At 51.4% G+C, this 22,764-nt stretch overlaps 1 protein-coding gene and 1 non-coding gene across 4 annotated transcripts; one reads left to right on the top strand and one right to left on the bottom strand.

Moving 5' to 3' along the window:
- Nucleotides 1-7,522: 7,522 nt before the first annotated feature.
- Nucleotides 7,523-18,360, bottom strand: SDSL (serine dehydratase like). Of its 3 annotated transcripts, none has more exons than XM_033408638.2 (9): nucleotides 18,275-18,359; nucleotides 15,193-15,276; nucleotides 14,655-14,849; nucleotides 14,475-14,514; nucleotides 13,036-13,175; nucleotides 11,768-11,856; nucleotides 10,813-11,040; nucleotides 8,961-9,085; nucleotides 7,523-7,932 (listed from the first exon to the last, which is right to left on the bottom strand). In XM_033408638.2, exons 3-9 carry the CDS (start codon nucleotides 14,826-14,828, stop codon nucleotides 7,739-7,741), a joined length of 990 nt encoding a protein of 329 aa, XP_033264529.1. In that variant the 5' UTR covers nucleotides 14,829-14,849; nucleotides 15,193-15,276; nucleotides 18,275-18,359; the 3' UTR covers nucleotides 7,523-7,738. The 3 variants fall into 3 exon arrangements, with proteins under 3 accessions (XP_033264529.1, XP_033264531.1, XP_004281511.1); XM_033408640.2 differs by having other exon boundaries at nucleotides 15,193-15,315; nucleotides 18,275-18,335; XM_004281463.3 differs by lacking the exon at nucleotides 15,193-15,276 and having other exon boundaries at nucleotides 18,275-18,360.
- Nucleotides 18,361-20,181: 1,821 nt separating this feature from the next.
- On the top strand, nucleotides 20,182-20,318 carry LOC117197294 (small nucleolar RNA SNORA70). The gene has a single exon (XR_004477869.1). It is a non-coding gene; the product is annotated as a small nucleolar RNA SNORA70 (small nucleolar RNA).
- Nucleotides 20,319-22,764: the final 2,446 nt, after the last annotated feature.

Here is a 22,764-nt window from a genome sequence, read left to right as displayed (position 1 = left end):
GGACCTGGCACAACCCTAGGTGGCAAGATGGGTCTGGGGATGATATTTCAGGAATGTGTGCACTCAGAGAGAGTTGGTCCCTAACGGCCCACTCCAGGTCACTGGAGACTTCTCTCTGATGAACTCACAGTCCCATGGGATTTTCAGTTTTGGACTGGCTTTGAATGTGGCTGTGCTGTGTGACTATGATTAGGTTACTCACCCTCTCTGGACCTCAGCCTCCTCGTCTGAAAAATGGGGATGGGACGTGGAATGAAGACCCTGCAATCATGTTGTCCAGACCTCTACCTGCCTTCCTGAATCTGCTCTTCATTCATTCACTCGGTCATTCAGCAAATATTTGTTGAAATAGTATGCACTGGGCGCTCTTCTGGGCTCTGGGGTACAGATGTGAATAGGACAGACTTGATCCCAGCCCTCACTGAGATGATATTTTAGTGGGGGAGACAGACAGTAACCAAGGGAGAAAATACTTGGTCATTCCAAATAGTGGTAAGAAAAGAAGGTGGTGAGATTGGGAATAACTGGGTGTTAAAACAGGCAGTCAGCCAGGCTGGGCTAGGGTGAGGCAACTGGGGTACTCATGTTGAGTGCAAAATTTAAAGGGGGTGCACACCAAAAACTTAGGAGTCAAGATAAATAGTACTTTTATATAATATTTTGAAAACTCAAAATTAATGCAAAATAATCCGTAATGAACAAAACGGCAACATTTTAAATAAAGACAGGATCTGACAGATCTGCCATTCAGGGGGGATGAGACATCCAAGTGCAAGGTGAGATCCTACCTTTATGTAAAATGTCCCTATGTTTTTCACCATGAATTTCTGTTGCATTAATTTTCATTTTAAAGTTGTTTTATTACAATCTTTTTCTTGATTTCTGAGGTTTTTCTCTTCCTTTTTGTAAATTGATTTCGAGTTTTGTGGCACCCCTTCCATTTTCCTCCCAAAGTGAGTCCCTTGCTCGCTTCACCCTCGTCCTGGCCCTGAGTGGCAGGCAGTGGGTCAGGAGGGCCTCTCTGAGGAGGTGACACTTGAGTCGAGTCCTGAATGAGAAGTTGCCAACTTTGCTGAGCTCTGGAAGGGTGTGGCAGGCAAAGGGAACAGTACTGACAATGGCCCTGAGACAGGATCAAGCGTGGTGAGTTCTAGGAAGAGAAAAACGCTGGTGTGGCTGCAATTCAGGGAGTCTGGAGCTGGGGGAAAGAAGGAGGGGCTGAGACCCCAAAGGTCCACAAAAGCCAGATGACATGGGACCCTGTGGGCCTAGGTGAGGAGTCAGACCTTTATCTGAAATGCAGCCAGGGGCACGGGAGGGTTTCAGCAGAAGGGGTGACGCTCTGCCTTGGGCTTAAGACTATTCTGGTGGTCCAGTGGTTAGGACTCTGAGCTTCCACTGCAGGGGCCACGTGTTCGATCCCTGGTCGGGGAACTAAGATCCCACGTGCTGCACGGTGCGGCTGAAAAAAATCCCAAAAAAACAAACCAAAAAATCTATTCTGTCTGCTGAGTGCGAAATAGGTTGGGGATGGGAGTGAGGACAGCCTCAGAACTGGTGGCAGGAAGGCCAGTGGGGAGGTTGCTAGTCACCCGGGCAAGGGACATGCCCAGCTTCTGCCCTCTGTGTTTGCTGTCGCATGTCTTCTCCCTGGAAGCCTTACCGGCTTTATTCCTCATTTTGCAGAAGAATTTTGAGGCTCAGAGAGGTTAATTCATCTCCTCAGGGTCCTAGCTAGTAAGAAGCGGAGGTAGGCTTTGAACCCAGGTCTTCAAATACCCAGCCTGGCCCACCCTCTGCCCACCTTACCACCTCAGAAGAAAGGGTTAGCACGTAACTTCAGGCAAGCCTCAGTTTCCCTCATCTGTAACATGGGACGAATTACAGCACCCACTTCCTGGGGTGAAGGAGTCCGGAAAATTGAATATGCCCTGCACAGGCTGAGTTCTCAATCACTTTTACCTTAAAAGGAAGAAAAAAGACCCTTTCCCACCACTTTCTCTCTCCCTCTCTCTCTGTCTCTCTGCTGGTTCTCCCCTAAAAGGAGAAACTTTGGTATTTATTCTTCAAACATTTATTTTATTCTTTAGGGTTTTCTTGGAAGGGGAAGGATTGGTGAAGGCAATCAGTTTTCGGACTTAAGATAAAAAATCACAGCAAAGTGTCGACTTGACTCTTCATAATTAATGGGGCGGCTTGTAATAGGATTCTCCTGCCCGTGGCGCTCCCAGGAAACACCTTTTTACATAAGATATTGCCCATGCCGGAATGGCAGCAGGGTGATTTATGGGGTTCCTTGCTCCAGAAAACCTCTCCTGGGGTTGCCCAGCCAGTGGAATTTATCAGGGAGTTTGGAAACCAGGCAAGAAACCTGCCCGTGACATTTTTGGTGGAGTTTAAAAAGCACAAACACTGGGGAAGGGAGAAGCCAGTGGGATGGGGGCAGGGGGAGAGGGTCGATTTAGGTTGGGTTTTCCACCAGCAGAGCCTGAGATGGGGGTTCTTGGCACGTGATTTATCAAGAGTAGAAGGGGATGGGAGGTGAACAGGAGGAGGGGAGGGTTCAGGCGGAATCGGGTCTCAGCCTCATCCCACGGGGAGCTCTGCTCTGTGGATGGGACCACAGAGCTGCCCCCACCTTGAGGTTGCCGGAGAGACTGCATCTCTGAACACAGTGGCTCCCACTGGCTGTTCTCTGGAGAAGGGGGCAGCTGTGGGCCGTCAGCAGCCAACACTCTCAGCAGCTGGGGGGCATGGCTGCACCCGCCTGATCCAGGAGATTCGAGTCGGTGGTGAGGCGAGCACCAATCGTAAGCGAAGGTTTCTCAGAACAGGAGATGAAGATCGAGGCTGGGGACAGAGCGGAGGGAGACGGGAGGCAGGGATATGGTCTCATGCTCCACTCCCCTAGGGCTCTTCATCATCCTCAGAGTAAACACCAAAGTACTGACCACAGCCCGCAAGGCTCTTCGTGATCTGGTGGCCCTTCCCTCCACCCATGCACACTCCTTACCTCCCTGTCCATCTTCCACCATCATCTACTTTCTCTCCCTTGCCCTTCCCTCTGCATTCACAGTGGCCTCCTCACAGGCTCCCACCTCAGGACCTTTGCACATGCTGTTCCCTCTACTCTTCCCCCATACACCCCCACATACACCTTCATTTCCTTCAGTCCTCAGCTCAAATGTCACCTTTTCAAAGAAGCTTTCTTAACCATCCTATCTCAACTAACCAAAAGGTTAAGACACTTAGGAAACAGATCAACCCGCTGTGTGACTGGAGGATCCTGGCGCTGCTTCTCTAAACCTGTTTCTTCTGCTATAAACTAGGATCAATAACCCCAGCTTCATATAAAGAGCTTCTGTAAATGGATTCCATACATTCAGCCGCTACCCTGGTGAGGTGTTGGTGGGATCATTTAAATTTTCCAGAAGTTTCTTCTTCAAAGCAGTCCAGGGACTTCCCTGGTGGCACAGTGGTTAAGACTCCACGCTCCCAATGCAGGGGGCCCGGGTTTAATCCCTGGTCAGGGAAGTAGATCCCACATGCTGCAACTAAGAGTTCGCATGCCACAATTAAGGAGCCCGCCTGCCACAACTAAGGAGCTGGCAAGTCGCAGCTAAGACCCGGCTTGCCAAATAAATAAATAAACAAATAAATTAAAAAAAAAAAAAAGCAGTCCAGTGGGTTTAGGGACTTGGTGAGATGCGTTGCCTCATTGGGTTCACTACCTGCCCGTCATCACAGCTCAGCGAACCAGGTTCTACAGGGGGCGGACCGTGGTTCCACCTGCCTCCCTTCCTCCACTGTGGAACCCCTGGCTACTCTGGCTGTTATGGTAATTAGGGTCCTTGACTCTGGAGTGGGCCTGGGTTCTGCCTCTCTCTCAGCATCCCTTTCTTCATGTGTAAGACAGGGAATCCTCCCAGGCATTGAGTAGTTGCTTGATAAAGTGATAACAATTAAAACAGCATGCCATCTCCCAGGAATACACAAATAGAAATAATCCAGAGACACCTCCCCCATCCCAAGAAAAAGGCCCAGAAGAGATGAGATTTGCCTAACACAGGGTTTCCCAACCTCGGCTCTACTGCTCTAAGGTCCAGTTACTCCTTGCCGTGGGGGCCATCCTGTGCATTGTAGGGTGTCGGGCAACTTCCCTGGACCTCATCCACCTAGTGCCAGGGGCACGCTCCCCCAACCCAGTTGTGGCAATCAAACATGTCTCCAGAATTTGCCAAACAATTCCCAGCTCACCTCCTGAGAGCTGCTCTGATTGGACAGTTTGGCTCCTGGGCCTGCCCTGAACCAGTCACCATGGCCAGAGAGAATGCAGTGCTTGGATTGGCTGAGGTTGGGGTCACAGGTTCCTCCTCCTTCCCTGCAGGACCTGTCCAGAGCCTTTTTATAAATATGCAGGCTTTTCCTAAATTGCTTTGAATCTGAGCTAACACCAAGCAATTAGGAGATCTGTTATGCTGGACCTGCTATTGGATAAACTTGAGCAGTGGCCACCTCCTTTAGGCAGAATATGAGCTTCCCCGTTTGCTCCAATCCCCACCACTCCCTAATGTCTAGCCCCCAACCTGCTTCATCGTATACATCTGAGTTTGATGCCTGGCTAGTGACTGGATTCTAAGTCCCAAGTGCAAAAATGTGAAGCTCTACACGGTTTGAGGGAAATCCTTCAATGAATTGCAAGTGTTGCCTCATAAATACATGAGTGCATGCACTCTCGCACACATGGACACAAACATACATGCATGCCCACAGGTACAAAAGCACACAGCCATGCACAGATGACTTGGGACATAAAGCCAGTCTGAGTCATCGTGTCCACAACTGAGGGTCAGACCCTTCTCTGAAGGTACTGGAGCACGTATCTGCTTTGTACTGGGCTCTTGCCCAGGCTGGAGAAAGGAGAGCAGCAGTGGCATAACCCTGGTCCGCCTTCCCATGCCCCTGCCATGCCTGGGGCCAGCTCTGGGGTAAAAACACCCCCTTTGCCAACCAAAGGCTGGATTTCAACCGTCACCTCGGCTTAAGGCTGGAGTGAAGGACTAGACGGAGGCAGCCCCTGGAGGCAGGGGTTTTAGAGTCCAGGGGATGAGAAGACAGAGGGAACCTCGGCTGGTAGGACCCACAGGGAACCAAAGGGCCCCCCTCCCAGGAGAGGGGCCCCAGCTGGGATGGGGAAGCTGGGTATATCTCAGGCAGGTACACACACCTGGTGACCCAGTGTTCAGTGCTCTCCACAGAGCCCTGGACCAATACAGAAAATCTCGTGCTCCCAGGACCCTCTTCGTAGGCTCCCCATTTCCCCCACTGAGTGGTCCAGGAGGGCAAAGGCAGAATGGCAATAGTTTCTCAGCTCCAGTGCCCATCCTGCTACATCAGGTCATAACAACCATCACCTCAGCTTCAACCATCCACGTCCTGCTCTCTCCCTGTGCCTCCGCCCTGCCCTTGGCATTCCTTGGATGTCAACCAGGAAGGGCTACTCCAAGGTAATTGACATGTGTTATCTGAACAGGGTCAACAGGCCCCTCGGGTTCTTATCTCAAGCTTGCCGAGACCAGGAGAGGAGCAAATGGCAGCTGAAAGGTCTCCCAAGAGTGCAGCCAAGGACAGGAAGCCTGAGTGGGAGACAGAGCACCTGGAGTGGAGACGGGCTCTGCCACTCACCTGGAGGAGTGTGGGGTTGGGGAGACGGTCTCTGGCTGAAGCAATCCCAGGGGCTTCAGGGAGGAGGCTGCCTTTACACTGGGCTTCGAAGAATGTGTAGGATTTAGAAGCGTAGAGGGCATGGCATGCAGGAGGCGTGGCTTAAGCAAAGGAAAGGTGGTAGGAGAGCAGTCGTGGTTAGAGGCACAAGCCCAGGTGTTTACATAGCAGCGTTCCAGTTCAGCTGTGTGACTTGGAGTAAGTGCTTGACTGCTCTGTGCCTCAGTTTCTTCATTTGCAAACATGAAGATTATAATAGTATCTACCACATAGGTTACTGCAGGATTAACTGAAATGACTGCTGAGACCCGAAGCACACAGTAGGTGCTCAACACAAGAATAACTACTAGTTCCTCTGCACCCCTCACTGTTGCAGGAGGAACACTCAGGAAATGGTAAGAACTAGCAGTTGTTGAAAGACGACACCTGTGCCGGGTCCTAGGAGAAATCTGCAAACAACCCATTTTACTAATTAGAACACTGAGGTCCTGAACCATCATTTACTCAAGGTCACTGTGGTAGTGAGTAGGAACAAAGTTCAGGCTCAGGCCTGGCTGTGTCCCGCTCTGGAGCGCTCAGTGTCTATTCCAGGAACCCACAAGGACATAGGGCTGGGTCCTGGAGCCTTCTGGAGGGACAACCTTGGCAACCGAGGTCGACGTCTACGGTCAAAGGGAGGATGAAACCGAAGCAGCGGGAGACGCAGAGGGAGGCCACTGCTGCTCTCAAATCCTCAGCCTGAGAGAAGGAGGAGACACCTGGTGGAGGGAAGAGTTTGGCCACAGGAAAGGAGGTGGGAAGCAGCAAGTGGGCCTCCTCCAGCACAGAAGGGCAGCCTGAGGCCCAGAGAGGAGAAGGCACTTGCCCAAGGTCACACAGCCCTCATGAGGCAGCCCCTCAGCGGGAGCCGGAAGCTGGGTTCTGCCAAGGGCTGTGACACAGGGTGGCCCCCACCCTCTCTGAGCCTTGTTTCCTGCAGCGCTGGGCTCCCCCCATGCCCAGACTGTGTGGGCCCATTCGCCTCTGGGACCTCAGCACTCCCCGGCTGGGTGGAGTCAAGGAAGACCCTGCGGCAGGTCTCACCTGCCTGGAGCCGGGCTTCCCCATTGGAGACAGTTTGCTGCCCCCTGGTGGCCACAAAGGATTCTACTTTTCTCTCGGTTTCCGAAGAGATCCTTCCCAGGGGCTGCAGGTGCCCAGTTTCAGGACCAGTGTCCACCCTCCTTGTGTCCAGACCGACCTGGAGGCCCTACCTCCTTCTCCAATGTCCCACCACACAAAGAAGGCGGAGGTCCAAGAAATACAGAGTCATGTCGAAAATCACAGGGTTTGAAACTGGCCGGGCTACATTCCAGCCTGTGTGACCTCGAGTGAGTTATGTCACCTTTCCATGCCTCAGTGTCCCCATCTGTAGAACAGGGACGATAATAATGGTTTCTACTTCATAGTGCCTTTGTGAACGTTAAAGAAGCCAAGGAATAGAAAGTTCTTAGAAGCATTTCTGGCCCATGACAAGCACTTGATAAAGATTGGTAATATTGTCCTACCAGCCCAGGCCTGAGAAGTGACAGAATGTCCCCCTCCCCTTCCTGAGCAGGTCCGCCAGGGAAGGGAAGCCCGGTTAGGAGCTCAGCATGGCCGGATTCCCTTAGGAACCGGAGTTCTGAATTCTTGGCTTTGTTGCACAAGCTGTGTCATGTGAAGAGAGTCACTTCATCAGAGCGCTGGCATCAGGTTGCTGTGTGCCTTCTCTGAGTTCATGGAGGCGGAAAAAATGGATCTGCTGGAGTTACAGGCCCAACTCAGAAAGGGTTTATTGGCCAGAGCTGCAGGGAAGCCAAAGGGAGCAGTTCAGGAGGGCTTCCTGCAGGAGGCAGCCAGAGTAGCAGCACAGGGCAGCTGCCACTGCCATCCATGAGCACAGAGGCCCCTCAGCCAGCAACCCCCTCCAGGGGTGTCCAGGAGCCTCTTGGGGATCACTGGGGACCAGCCGGCCCTCCTAAACCAGGAGCCCTCAGCCCTGGCCCAGCTGGGCTTTCAGAGCCTGTAGCTCTCCACTGTCAATGTTGTTGCCTCCACACACGATGACCACGACTGAGGCCGGGGAAGGGTGCAGGTGGCCCTCAGCCTGGAGCCTCCCCAGGAGGCCTGAGTAGATGGCGGCTAAGGCTGCCCCGCAGGCAGGCTCCACCAACATTCGCTCATCATCTGCCCAGAGCAGGGGAACAGGGGTGGAGGGGGGAAAAGGGAGGAAGAACCAGTTAGTGCTCAGCAGGCTCTGGGCACTGCAATTCCATGAAGCCAGCCATCCAGGCACCCATCTCGCAATCCATCATTTGTCTGACTCTCTCTCCATCCATCAATCTAACCATCTATCCCTCCATCCATCCGCCTTTCATCTCTCCATCCATCCATCCCTCCCTCTATCCATCATTAGACTGTCTGTCTGTCCATCTATCAGTGTATCTATCAATCATTGTTTTATCCATCCATCCATTCATCCATCCATCCATTCATCCCCTATCCATCATTTGACTGTCTGTCTGTCCATCCATCAATGTGTCCATTAATCAATGTGTCCACCCATCCTTCCATCCATTTCATCCATGTCATTTGTCAATCCACTGCCCATCAATCCAACCGTCTATCCACCCACCCATCCACCTATTCATTATCCACCTTTCCACTCACTCATACATTCATCCATTCACTCAACAAATATTTATTGAGCGCCCCCTCCCTGCCAGGCCCAGTGCTAGGAAGGCCCTGGGGACACAACAATGAACAAGACACACCAGCCCCCGCCCTCATAGAGTTCACAGTCTAGCGATGTAGTTGGATAAGAATCTGGCAGTTATGAGACTGTTGGGATTGGTGCATAGGAAGTCTTCAACCCAGGTGGGGTGGGGGTGAGAGATCAGAGGAGGCTTCCTGGAGGAGGTGCCATGATAGCTGAGTAGCCCTTAGTTACATGAAACCAATAGGGAGCAGGGCCAGGATGGGCAGCAAGAGGGAAGAAGAGTGGGTGCAGAAGTCCGGAGGCTAGAGACAGCAGGACACACCCCTTCTTCACCCCCACCCTTTCCATCCACTCAACGTGCACTTACTACCTGATTACTGTATACCCAGCCCTGCGATAGGCACTGAGGATACAGGCAAGAGAGAGCACACTCTCTCCAGGGGATCCAGGGAATTTGCTGGTTTCTGAGCCCGGGTGGGGGGCAGTGCTTACTCACCCAGGAACCGCTGCACAGCGCTCACGGCCTCAACATCCTCCACCACCTCAGAGAAGACCTTGAACTCCTTCGTACACGCCAGGGCCTGTGCAGCCACCGTCCTGGCACCCAGGCACTTGGCTACACTGCAGGAGCGGGCAGGTGGGGCAGGGAGGGCAGGGGTGCGGAGAAGAGCTGGGGACTCAAGTCTACTCCCCGCACAGCCCCAACCCTCCCCAGCCCCGGGCCCCCCTCCCATCCTGCAATGGGCCGGGGGCCCAGCATTTCAAGAGTCTCGAGCAGCGCCTGGCTCAGAGGCAGCACTCAGAAATTGTGTGTCCCGTGAACAGCTGGTGAATGCACATCACCCCCTCTGGCTCTGCAGCCGTGACTGTGTTGTTCTTGCACAGACCCCAGAAAGCCAAGCCTAGAAAATGATTTTTTCATTTTATTCATGAATAACCAGTTACCATGTCTATGCTATAGCTAATATTCACTGAATGTTTCCAAGGTGCTGGATGCTCGGATTTCCCGACAGGGGTTTTGTTTGTTTGTTTGGTTGGTTGGTTGGTTGTGCCGTGCAGCACGTGGGATCTTAGTTCCCCAACCAGGGATCGCACCCGAGCCCCCTGCAGTGGAAGCACGGAGCTGTAACCACTGGACCGCCAGGGAAGTCCCTGGATTTTCTGTCTTAATCCTTATGCTGTCCCTTGGAGTTAGAAATGTATGAGTTCCATTTTATAGGTCAGGAAACTGAAGTTCACAGAGGTTGAGTAACTTGCTCTAGGACACACAGCTAGTCAATAGCAGAATGTGGGCTCAAATTCAGGTAGTCTGGCTCCAGAGTCCACGCTCTTTACCTCCGTGCTTGGGATCACCTACCTGCTGGTATTTCCCTGAGCTAGGCAGTGTTTCAGGCCTGGGAGAGGCTTTGCTGAGCTCATAAGAACTGGCTCTGAGCCCTAAGTGGCCCAGAGTACGGACTCTGGTACCAGGCTGCCTGGTTTCAAACCCTGGCTCTAAACTAGCTGTGTGACCTTGGAAAAGTCACTTCGCCTCCCTGAGCCTCAGTTTCCTCATCTGAAAAACTGGGCTAATAACAATAGCTGATAACGATAGCTTATAACAATAGGCTCACGACGTTGTCGCAGACGATGAGCTAAAACATTTCAAGTGCTTAGAATAGAGCCTGACAGATAGTGAGTTCTACAGAAGTGTTGGTTGCAATTATCGTTATTGCTGTTATCAAGAACCAAGTCTGGGAGGGGAGACAGCAGTGAGTAAGGAAACACAAGAACAAGTAAATAAATGCCCACTGTAGGTAGACACTATGAGGGAGAACTTGGGAGGGGAAACTCCGATGACAGGGTTGTGGGGAGAATCTCTCTGAGGGGAGAGAAAACAGCCAGAAGAAGAAGAGGGAACCCTAGGACTTCTGGGCCGAGGACACAGCCCGTGCAAAGGCATGGCGGGAGGAAAGAGCATGACCCCTTCAAGGGACAGGAAGACGGGCCAGCGGCTGAAGTGGGATGGGGAGGAGTCTGATTGGGGCCTGAGAGCGTAGGGAACACACTGATGGGTTTAAGCGGGGAATGAAAAGTCCTATAGCTCAGCCATGCAGGATTAAGGAGACCCCCCTTGAGGGGACTTCCCTGGTGGTCCAGTGGTTAAGACTCTGTGCTTCCACTGCAGGGGACATGGGTTCGATCCCTGGTCAGGAAACTAAGATCCCGCATGCCATGGTGTGGCAAAAAAAAAACTTTTTTTAATTAAAAAAAAAGGTGACCCCCTTGAGTGCCCCACTTCTACTAAGTGGGACTGGGAGGTCCTAGGGCAGCCTAGCGCCCCACAAATGCCCCCAGCCTATGCCTACCTGGTGATGTCCGGCAGTGTCACCAGCCTGCCTGCCTTAACGGCCGCATTGAAACAGTGTGCCCCTTGGGTCTCCATGGCAATTATGGGCACGTGCTGCCAGCCCACCTCCGCCAGACCAGCTGACACCCCGGCCAGGAGGCCTCCGCCCCCCACTGCCAGCACCAGGGCACCCGGTGGGGTCCCCAGCACTGCCTTCAGCTCCCGCACCAGGCTCCCGTGGCCTTCCCTGCAGGATAAGGGAGCAGGAGAGAGGAGCAGGGGTGAGGGAGGCCCCAGTCCCACAGGCTCACAACCACACAAACTCCCCGCGTCGCCATCCGCCTCCCCACCCGTGGCACGTGCAGGGGAGACCCTGCCACGCTTAGTTCACTCAGCTTTCATCCACTCAGGTTATTCATTCACTCATTCTTTCCCCCTTTCATCAACCTCCCAGGCACATTCTCAATCCATTTAATCCATTCCACAACGCTGGAAAGAGGCAGCGTTCTTGTGTCTGGTTAAGGGGAGACCAGAGTAACACTTGGAACCAGCCCAACTCAAGTCCTGGACCTGGGACCCAAGGTCTCTGCCACTTACTAGCTGTGTAATCTTCAGCAAGGAGCTTGACCCCTCTGTGCCTCAGTTTCCTCACCTGTAAAATGGACATTAAAAAAACCATGTCTAGGGCTTTGGGGAAGACTAAACGGATGGAATGTGTCCCAAAGTACACGCTCAGTCAAGGGGATTTATTATTAGCATTTCCATTTTACACACGTGGAAACTGAGGCACGGGTGGTGAGATGCTTTGCAGAGTCACACAAGTGGCAGAGGCGGGGTCTGGACCTCCATGTGCCTGGCTTCCAAGCCTCTTCTCCTCTTGGGGCCTCAGTTTCCCCTCTGTCCAGTGGGAGGACACTGACTCAACGAGGGTCTCTCAGTGCTGAGTTCCATGGGGAGAGGGGCACCAGCCTTACCATATCAGGGGGTGGTCAAACGGGTGGATGTTCACCCAGCCGTCCTTCTTGGCCAACTCTTGTGCCCTTAGATTGGCCTCGTCCCAGACCTAAAGAGAAACCGAGGCCCTCAGAAGACGGGAGTCAGACGGCTATGGAGGTTGGAGCAGAGCCTGAGGTCTCCTGGATGGCTCCAGGGGCCAGTGGGCTGAGGAGACCCCCGAGGGTGAGACCAGAGCTGGTGTGGACCCAGCAGCCTCCTGGGACAAAGGCAGAGGCTTCCAAGGGGACAAATGGATGCCATGTGCTTTCTACAATCCAGGCAGGACCCATCGTGTTCTATTCTCATCACCTGGTTACCTGCGAGTCTCCCCAACAATATTTGGAGCTTTGTAAGAGTAGAAACCACGTCTTATTACCTCTGTATTCTTAGCACTGCCTAACATAGTGCAGGCACATGGTCTGTGCTCAATGAATATCTGTTGGATGGATGATGGACGGATGGAGGGGTGGAAAAGAAGGCAGAGGGAGGGAGAAAGGGCGATGGACGGAAGGATGTTGAATGAATGAGTGAATGAATGAGTGAGTGAATGAATGAATGGATGAATATATGAAGGAAGGAAGGAGAAAGGAAGACAGAAAAGCAGGCAGGCAGGAAGGAAACTGTATACACTAAGTATTTGGAGACCAGCTTTTGGGTACCATGATATGGCTTTTAGTTTTAACCTTGATGGTTTTTAAAAGCCTGTTTTCCAGGGATGATGGATGGATGGATGGATGGATGGATGGAATTTTTTTCTTCTTCTTCCCAGGAGGGGGGAAGGATGACATGTTTGGGTCTCTGTTTCTTGGGTAATAAAGTGAACCAATGATATCCTTATCAGATGAATATCCTTTCATTTCGGGGTGGCCTCAGAATGGGGGATGATGCTGTCACCATCTTTCTTTATACTTTTTGTCTTATTGAAAGGCAAAAATTTTAAGTGGATAGTACCAAGTGTTAGTGAGGGTGCAGGGAGACAGCTACACTCCTGGTAACCACCAGCCTCCTGCTTCTCTTGGGTTCACACAGGAAAAGTCTCCTCGAGGTGGGGAGAGGCAAGTTCACAGATCCCAGCCCTTAATATACAACACATCCCACTCACCCCTCAGCTCAGCCATCCTCGGGGATGACTGGGTCCCAGGCACAGTTCACAAAACGGAAAAGGAAACAGGATCTCTTGGGGCTGAGGTGGGAGTAAAGGGGGAACAGCTCCCTTCAGCTGGTCTCCCCTTCTTGAGGTCCTTACCTTTCCCGTCAGCTGAACTTCGGCCCCCTCCCCCTGCAGCCTGCTCACCACCTGCAGAGAGGTGCCCTCGGGGAGCACAATGGTGGCTGGGATGCCCAGCTTCCGAGCAGCGTAAGCGGCAGCGATGCCTGCGTTACCCCCTGTGGAGGCAGTAGAAGGGGGGGGCTGTGGGCATTTGCATTAGCCTGTTGACACACTGCTCTCCCACCCCCTCCGTTCCCCTTTGGGAGTCCCGCCTTCCCGACACTTATATGCCCCACCATTGGCCCCAGAGGTGGACACATGATCTATGTGGAGCCAATCAGAGAATGCACTCACCTGAACCATGATTGGTTCAGGGATGAGTACACGGGACAAGCTGGGCCAAAAAAACCAATTCATGGATTGATGAGGCCATTGGGAAGGGGTACTCCCTTTTCACCAGGGTTGGTAGGATGGTAGGAGGCAAGCCTAAAACTCCGGATGGCCATCTTGCTACCATGTGGTCTATATGAGAGTAAAGTTAGTACAGAGGAACGACAAGCCAAGAAAAGGAGAGATACAGAGGAGAGCTCCTGGGTCCAGCTGTGCCTGAAAGCCAATTATCCCAAGAATTCTTCAATTCTTGGAGCCTGTAACTTAAACCCGCATGATTGCGGTTTTATCACTTACTACCAGGAGGCTTGAATGATGGGAAGGGGGCTGGGAGAGGACATACAAAGCAGCCATCTGACCATGACCTTGATGAGACTGGACCTTTAAGAAGAGGCCAAGGACTTCCCTGGTGGCGCAGTGGTTGGGAGTCCGCCTGCCAATGCAGGGGACACGGGTTCGAGCCCTGGTCCGGGAAGATCCCACATGCCGTGGAGCGGCTAAGCCCGTGCACCACAACTACTGAGACTGTGCTCTAGAGCCCGCAAGCCACAACTACTGAGCCCACATGCTGCAACTACTGAGGCCCACGTGCCACAACTACGGAAGCCCGGGCGCCTAGAGCCCGTGCTCTGCGACAAGAGAAGCCACCGCAATGAGAAGCCCGCGCACCGCAACGAAGAGTAGCCCCCGCTCGCCGCAACTAGAGAAGGCCCACGTGCAGCCAAAATAAAACAAACAAATAAATTTATTAAAAAAAAAAGAAAGAAAGAGGGGCTTCCCTGGTGGCGCAGTGGTTGAGAGTCCACCTGCCGATGCAGGGGACGCGGGTTCATGCCCCGGTCCGGGAGGATCCCGCATGCCGCGGAACGGCTGGGCCCGTGAGCCATGGCCGCTGAGCCTGCGCGTCCGGAGCCTGTGCTCCGCAACGGGAGAGGCCACAACAGTGAGAGGCCCGCGTACCACAAAAAAAAAAAAAAAAAAAAAAAAAGAGGCCAAGCCCTGGACATCTACTGCTGCTCCAGCCAGGTCCTCCTCCCCCAACCCAGCCCTGAGGACCCGCATGAAGTAGAAAGGGGTGGGCTCACCTGAGGAGCACACCAGGTGTCTGCATCCCTTTTTGGCCACCTGGGAAGACAAGGTATGTGGGTGGGGGCTGACCCAAGCAGGTGTCATGGAGGCCAACTCTCCCCACCCCTCGTCCTGCCCACAGCTGTCCCCTTCCATCCGTACAACCTCACTCTCCCCTCCTGCCCACACACCCTCACCTCCTGGCAGAAACGTCCAATGCCACGGATCTTGAAGGAGCCAGTCGGCTGTACATTCTCATACTTGAGGAAGACAGGCATGCCCACCACCTGGGACAGTGCCCAGCTCTCCAGCAGAGGTGTGACGATGTGGAAGTGCTCACCCTTGGCACACTCCGCCAGAGGGCCCTCCATGCCAGCAACCACCTAGAGGGCCTGCAGGAGGGCGCAAACATCATAGCCCAGGCAGCTCCAGCCAAGAGTCCCTGTGACCAGAATAGGGAACGGGGAGAAGGAGAAGCTCTTCCGCTTGGCGCCCTTAGTGCCATATGGCTGCCAAGCTGTGAGGCTCCAGGGAAGTATCCGCGCCTCTCTGGGCCTCAGTTTCACCAGCTGGACAAGGAGGTTTGGACTAGGGGCTCTTTTCTTCTGTAACTGGGGCTGCTCACAGCGCTGGGGATGGAGAACGTGGCCAATAGTGGTGATGAATGAATGAGAGTGGGAGAATTCATTCATTCACCATTCATTATTCATTCAAAAGACATTACTGAGCACCTACTATGTGCCAGGCGGTTCCAGGTTTTGGGTCCCAGCAGGGGACACGTCAGAGGAAGCCCCTGCTTTGCCGGAGCTCACAGTCTAGCTGGGGAGACAGAACCACAGAATTTCAAACAGGAGTGACCTAGAGGGGAGGGTATTATTTTAGCAAGGGTGGTCAGCAAAGCCGTCTCCCAGGAAAGAAACTTTTTTTAAAACTTGTATTATGGAAAATTTAAACACAGCAAAAGTGTCAAGAACTGTCTGACGAAGCTCCCGTGTAGCCATCACTTAGTTTCAACAATCATCAACGCGTGGCCTGCCTTGTTTTCTCCATATCTGTGCCTAATCCTCCTTGCTGTATTATTATTTTTTCCTCCTTTATGATTATTATAAATTTCCTCCCATATTATTTCTTCTGTAAATATTTCAGCATGTAGCTCTAAAAGCAAAGAACTCTTTTGAAACATTGTAGCCACAGTTTCAGAACAGTATACATTTGTCCAAACTCTTCAAATTCTAACCTTGAGTAAGCTAATTTTATTTTATGGAAATTATGCCTCACCGATGTTTATTTTTTTAATGTAATCACAACGCCATTATCACGTCTAAAAATATTAAAATGATTTCTTAATATCATCAAATATCTGCTAAGTGTTCAAATTTCCAATCATCTTATTAAATGTAATAAACCACCCGTCTTGCTGTTGGTGATGGTTTAGGGTTTTGTGCATTTTTGGTTGGCTGAGAGGTAATTTACTTTCTTTTGACCTGCAAGTTCTCAAAGGGGGAACTTTGAGATGAATGACAAGAAGAGAAGCAAGGGAAAAGCGTTCTGTAGGGGGAACAGCAGGTACAACCACCGCCTTGAAGGAAATGAACTTAGAGCGTTCCTGGTGCTGAGAGAAGGGACTGGTGGAGGTGAGAGTAGGAGGCGAGCAAGGAGAGGTGGTCAGGGATGTTGGGGAGGGCGTTCCAGCCCACGGTGAAGAGTTGGGATATTATTCTAATTCTACTTGCTATGGGAAGCCGCTGGGAAGTTTTAAGCCAAAGTGCGGATGAGTGAGTGAGTGAATGAACCAGTGTGTAAGGGCGAGAAGCAGAGAAGGAGGACATTAGAAGGGAGAACAATAGAAGGATTTTTTTTTTAAGGAGCAGACGCTCTGCCCTCCCACTCACCTCCCTTTTTTTTTTCTGGCGCAGAAAAGCATTGGGCCGCCCAATAGTGGGGCTGCAGTTCCACTATTTGCCACTAGGCGGAGCGCTGCAACCTCCCCCGCCCACCACAAGCCCAAGCTTCTCGTCCACCCTTGCTTAGTCAAGAGCTGGGCTCCCCGCTTCAGAGGTTTCCAGGTCTCCTGTCCCTGGATTTGACTCTGGGCCTTTGTTGGGATGGCCCTGGGGTTCCCCAGGCATGGCAAAGCCTGAACCACCTCCACCCAGTTCCATCCAGGACAATTCTTAAGCGGGGCATGGCATTGGGGGAGGGTAGCCCACGGGTCACCCAAATCCCTCATACCCAGCCCTGGGCCTCACCTCAGCCCCAGAGCCCAAGAATGTGAGCTTTGGGGTCAATCAGAGACCAAAGTTAGAAACTAGCTATGACTTCTTGGCTGTGTGACCCAGACAAGTGTCTCAACCTCTGTGTGCCTATTTCCCCTTCTGTAAAATGGGAATAATAACATCCCAACTCACAGGTTTTGGGGCAGATTAATAATAATAGTAATAATAATAATAGCTATCCTTTGTGGAATCCAATTACCAGAAACTGACTGAGTCTTCTGGAGGCATTATCTCACTGGGGTCTTCTAACAGTGCTGGTAGGCTCATTGTTACTCTAGAATGCTTCCAAGGTGTAGGTCCTGACCTAGGAACTGGGGACACCATGGTGAACCAGACAAATATCTACTCCTGGGGGTGACTTATAATCTCAGAAGGGGATCGACATTCAACAAATAACTGTATAGACAAACAATCAGAAATGGTGAGAACTGCTAAAAGGGAAACAGGCATATACGGAGTCTTGAAGAGAAGAACAGGGAACCTACTTTGGGTCAGGAGGTCAGGAAAGGCCTTTTGGAGGAGGTGACCATTAAAACTGAAACCTGAAAAATGCAAAGGAACTAACCACACAACAAACTGGGAGAAGAGCTTGTGCATCACAGGATCATTGTGATAATTACGTGAGACCACAAAGTAAAGGCATCAACTCTGCTTCACATATAATAATAGCTAATAACTATATGGGACTTACTTTGAGCCAGGCACTATACCAACCACCTTATATTTTATCTCATATAATCATTACAATGACCCTGAGATAGGTTCAATTATTAACTCCACTTTATAGACAATGAAACTGAGGCCCAGAGAGGTTAAGTAACTTGTCCAAGGTCACACAGCTAGAAATGGCATGGCCAGGATTCAAACTCAGGCAGTGCACTTTGGCATCTGTGTTCTTACCCACCATGCTTTACTTTCTCTTTTATATTAGCATTATTATCATTAAAGGGGTGAGCATTTAGTACTTAACTTTCGGTTGTCCTTAGGAGCTAAATGCTCCTGTCCAGTCCCCAGGCGCCCCCAGCCCTCTTGGTTATACCGACTGCCCAGAAGAGGACAGCAGGCGTCAGTGAACCCCAAGCTGCCAACAGCCTTATCAAGCCCAGACGCCCAGGAGGGCACCTGCTACTTCTATGAATCGGGGTAAAAGACCAACTGACTACCTTTTCCACCTCCCTTGTCCCTCACGCTTTTCCCCAGAGGCCACCTGGGTGACGCTCAACAGTCAGATCTCTGGTGCCAGGGCTGGGAAACCTCAGCCACCCCTTGGCTGGCAGAATGTCAGCCCCACCCCACTGGGATCAGGACGTGCTCCCCGATCCTCAGGGTCCCAGATCCCTAGCCTTCTAGTCCAAGGCAGACGGGCCACAAGCACCCTGAGCTGAACCCATGTTCCTGGGAGGACTTCGGACAGTCTCACCCTCCCACTTTCTGTCCACTCAGCTGGAACTTGGCCCCAGAACTTTCCAGACTAGCCTCTACTCACATTCACAAATGTACGTAGAGCCCCAGGGCCCTATTTGGGCCCCAGACCCCCTTACCTTCCTTCTCAACAGTCCCCAGACCAGCTCAGCCCCAGCCCACTGCCCACCAGCCTGCCTGGGCACTGGCTCTGCCAGCTTCCTGCAGCTTCCTGTGGCCTTGGCCCCTCCTCCTGTATTAAAGGGACAGCTCCCCACTGAAGGAGAAAGGGGACAAGATCAGCCTTCATTGCCTCCCGGTTTGCTGTCCGAGACATGTGATTACCTGGTCCCATTTCACAGACGAAGAAACTGAGGCCCAGAGAGGGGGACTCACTCAGCCAAGGCCACCCAACCAGCGAGGGGCACCCTTTAGCTCTCACCCTGGACCACCTTTGCTGTGACATAGACACCTCCAAGCCCAGTGCTTGTGCCAAATGCCAAGCCACTTCCCCTGGACCACTGTCAAGGTCAACTTAGGTCTGAGACAAGAAAACAAGGATAAAGGAACAATTATTATCTGTCACATGAGAAAGGCATGTTTTCTTCTGAAGCTCCTCCTCATCTGTGATATTTTATACCCAACATTGGGACTCAAACAATTATTTATTGTTCAAATGAATGACTCTGACAACCGATTCATTCACTCAAAGAATATTTATTGGACACCAACTATGTGTCAAGTCCTGGGACCTTTAGCTTCAAACAAGACAGCATGTCCCCTGCCCTCAAGAAGCCCCAAGATACCACTGAAGAGCAGCTATGATCAATGCTGTCAGATGTTGGCAAGAAGAGGTGGGGTAGGGCTGTGGGCGCCCAGAGCAGGTACCTCACCTGGCCCTTGAGGGCTGGAAAGGCTTCCTGGAGGAGGAGACTGAGAGGGGTCAGGAATCAGGAACAGGGAAAGCAAAGGTCTGAAACTGAAAAACATGGGGTGTTCCAGGAACAGAGACATGTGCAGGAGGACTCGAAGAGAAAAGGCAAGGATGGGACAGCATGTGGGTTTGGGGCTGAGGAGGTGGGCAAGGACCAGAGTCCACTGGATGCCTGTGCCAATCCAGAGTCTGGACCTCACCCCAGGGGCACTAGGGAGCCATGGAAGGCTTTAGGCAGGGGAATGACATGATCACATTCATGTCTTGTCTCTATCAGCATCTCACTGGGTGAATCTGAGCTGGTCACATTAATTTGGGGGGGGCCTCAGTTTCCCTATATATCAAATGGGAGGTGAGGTCCAGGCAGCACCTGGCAGCCCAGATGGTCTGTGCCCTTCTTGACCTGTGTGTGACCTCCCCGGGTTTGATGATTAACTCCTGGCCACTTGGGGTCAAGAGGAACTGCTTGGTCATGATCCTTGATGAGGACGTTAGCAGTTTCATCCCCATCCTCACATTAAACAAACACCATCCTTGACAGGTGTCCTGTCCTGGCCTGGGCACTGGGGACACAGAGGTGATAAACCCAGTTCATGCCCTGAGGTGGCCCCCAGCCTGGAGGGGAGAGGAAGTCACTAATTCAGTGACAACCCTAACACCCCCTAGGAGAACAGAGAGCAGAAGGTCCCCATAGGGCAGCTTAGGGTGGGTGTGATCAGGGAGGGCTTCCTGGAGGAGTGGGGCCTTAGCATATAGTTCAGGTTTGGACAAGAAGCATGATGGCTGCATTTATTGCACGCCTACTGTATGCCAGCCCTTTTGTGTTGATGAGAGATTCCCAAAGGTTTTTTACTAGTTGGGTATTTATATCCTCTGTGTGTGTGTGTGTGTCTGTGTGTGTGTGTGTGTGCATATAAAATAATACACATAATTTTATGGATGTTATTGCTTAGGAAGAAGCTAAGGCATGTATTAAAGTTTAAAAATGGAGGTTTTTTTCTTTTTTTAATATTAAATAGTAGCAGTAAGTTTCTGGCATGAAGAGGCAGTAACAATTAGAACACAGACCCTGAAGCCAGCCTCTAGTACAAATACCAGCTTTGCACTTACTGGCTGTGGCTTGGGTAGGTTACTTAACCTCTCTGTGCGTTGGTTCCTCAAGTGTAAGATGGGGATAAAATACTACTTCCCCAGTAGTGTATGCAGCCTGTTGCCTGTATGGGTTGCCCTAAGGGACCTTGGAGACAGCCCTTTCCAGTGGACATTCATGTCCGGCATGCGGTCCCCAATCTAGGCTCCAGACAGGTATGCGCGGTGCCTTTGGAAAGCCCCAGGGCACAGTGGCCAGGGTCCACATTGGCCAAGTCATAATGTTCATCCGCACCGAGCTGCAGAGCAAGGAGCATGTGATTGAGGCCCTACACAGGCTGAGTTCAAGTTCCCTGGCCCCCAGAAGATTCACATCTCCAAGGAGTGGGGATTTACGAAGTTTAAGCAGATGAATTTGAAAACATGGTGGCAGAAAAGTGGCTCATCCCGGATGACTGTGGGGTCGAATACATCCCTAATCGTGGCCCCCTGGACAAATGGCAGGTCCTGCATTCATGAGAGCCTTGGCACTGTCCTCTCCTTACTCATGCCCACCAATAGATACTACTTTCCTGTCCAAAAATTAAATTAAATTAAAAGCTATTTTTCCTTACATTAAAGCAGTATGGGAGGAAGACTTTGAAGTTTTGATTATAATACTGACTTTCCATTTGGTGGGTAGAAAAAAAAATACTGCTTCCCTAGTGGAGTTGATGTGAAGATCAAAAGAGTTAACAGATGGGGACTTCCCTGGCAGCCCAGTGGTTAAGACTCTGCGCTCCCCATGCACGGGGCACGGGTTCGATCCCTGGTCAGAGAACCATCCCCCATGTTGCACAGTGCGGCCAAAAAAAAAAAAAATTAACAGATGTAAACTATTTAGAACAGTAGGAAGCATCCTGTGTTTGCTGCTGCTGCTGCTAGTGTTGCTTTATCAGTATTATAAAAGGTGTGACACAACAGTGTGGCAAAAATTGCCAAGGCAGCACGTGAATGTCCGAAGTTTGGGAACATGACATCGTTCTATCACAGGACGCTTACAACACCCTGGGGGAGGTAGGTATTGTAATGAACTCCACATTGTGGAATCAGATTTGGCTCAGAAAGGCTAGGTCATTTTCCTGAGGTCACACAGCAGGGGCAGAGCCAGGGCTTAGACTCAGAGCTCCTGACCTGGAAGAGGATGGAGTGGGGAAGCCGGAGTGGCTGCATCAGAGAGCAGATGAGGCTGGAGAGGGGTCCAAGTCACTGACCCATCCCCTCCCAGATCCACATTTGTTAGCCAGGCCCTGTCCCTGACACCTCAGGCTGCCAAACACCCTGGCCAGTCTCCCGGATTATTCATTAAGCTTCATTTCACCATCTTCACCCCCAGCTGGCCTTCTTGTTCCCAGGGCAAGGGAACTGCGTAAAGGGGAGGGATGGAGTCTTGGACACAGTTAACTGGCCCTCTGAATTTGCAGGTTTAACTCTGGACTCTGCGTCATACACTTTCCAAGGCACAGAGGTTCAGTTCCATTAACAGGTAACAGAACTGGAGTTCATGCAGTCAAGCATCCAGTCTAGCTGCTGAGTAGCCCAGCTGGGATTTGCCCTGGATCTTCTAACACCCAATACATCTTAGCTAATGTCTCAGACCCTTGCCAAGGTGATCAATCATTCTAGAGCAGAGAGGGTCTCAAACGAGGGGGCCACGTTTTTGCTGGCTGGAGCTGATTCACTCTGTCCTCTGTAGAGCTATCCCGTGGGGGACTGTTCTATTTGCCACTGTCCCCATCTTTCTCTATTGCATCCCTAAGACCCAGAAGGCTCCTGCCTGGTTCCTGGAGTTCTTTGAGTTTGAAACCCTGTGCAGAGGAACTTTCCCTCTCTCCTCTTGCCCTGATAAGGAAAGGAGTCAGTTATTAAGGGAGAAGCTGAGGCACAGAAAGGTTAAGTCACTTGCCCAGCAAATAGCCCATGGGACCAATCACTGAGGGATCCCACATCCAACATAGGTGTTCTTGTCCCAAGAGACTTACAAATTCACAGCCATGATATCTGAGCTGAAAGAATTTGTCAGGGCCATCTAAGCCATCCTTATAGTGGATGGGGAAAACGGGGCCCAGAGGAAAAAGGGGAACAGTTCTGGCCCCATGTTCAGATTTCTGAAATAAAGATAAATGGATAGACAGCTTTAAGGGTGCAGTGTATTAAATATTGCACAATATAGGAGGTGGTACAACTCGATACACTTGTATACATTTAATAGCACAAGTGTAGGGACAAGCCATGCGATTGGAGGAAAAACCCAGGACTGAACTGAGTGGTCCTCTGTTACTGATAGAAGCTCCCTGTGAATTCAGACCTGAGACCGAGGAGTTGGTCAGTACATAAAACGCACTGAATTCAAGACAGACAGTAGCAGCAGGGTAGATATTAAGGAACTGGCTCTTGCCAATTAGGATTGGCAGTAGGAGCCGGTCTGAAGTGAACAGGGTGGCTGGAGACTGGAAATCTAGATGCTGCAGCTCAAGTCCAGGATCTGCAGATTAGAACAGCAGTCTAGAGATGGAATGATTAGTGCATTCTTCAAAAATCCCAGATTTTCCAAACAACTTCTTAGGA

Source organism: Orcinus orca, chromosome 15 (assembly GCF_937001465.1).
Source record: "Orcinus orca chromosome 15, mOrcOrc1.1, whole genome shotgun sequence".
NCBI lineage: Eukaryota > Metazoa > Chordata > Mammalia > Artiodactyla > Delphinidae > Orcinus > Orcinus orca.
Note: the sequence above shows the minus strand (reverse complement) of the source record. Positions and strands in the feature narration are given on the sequence as shown.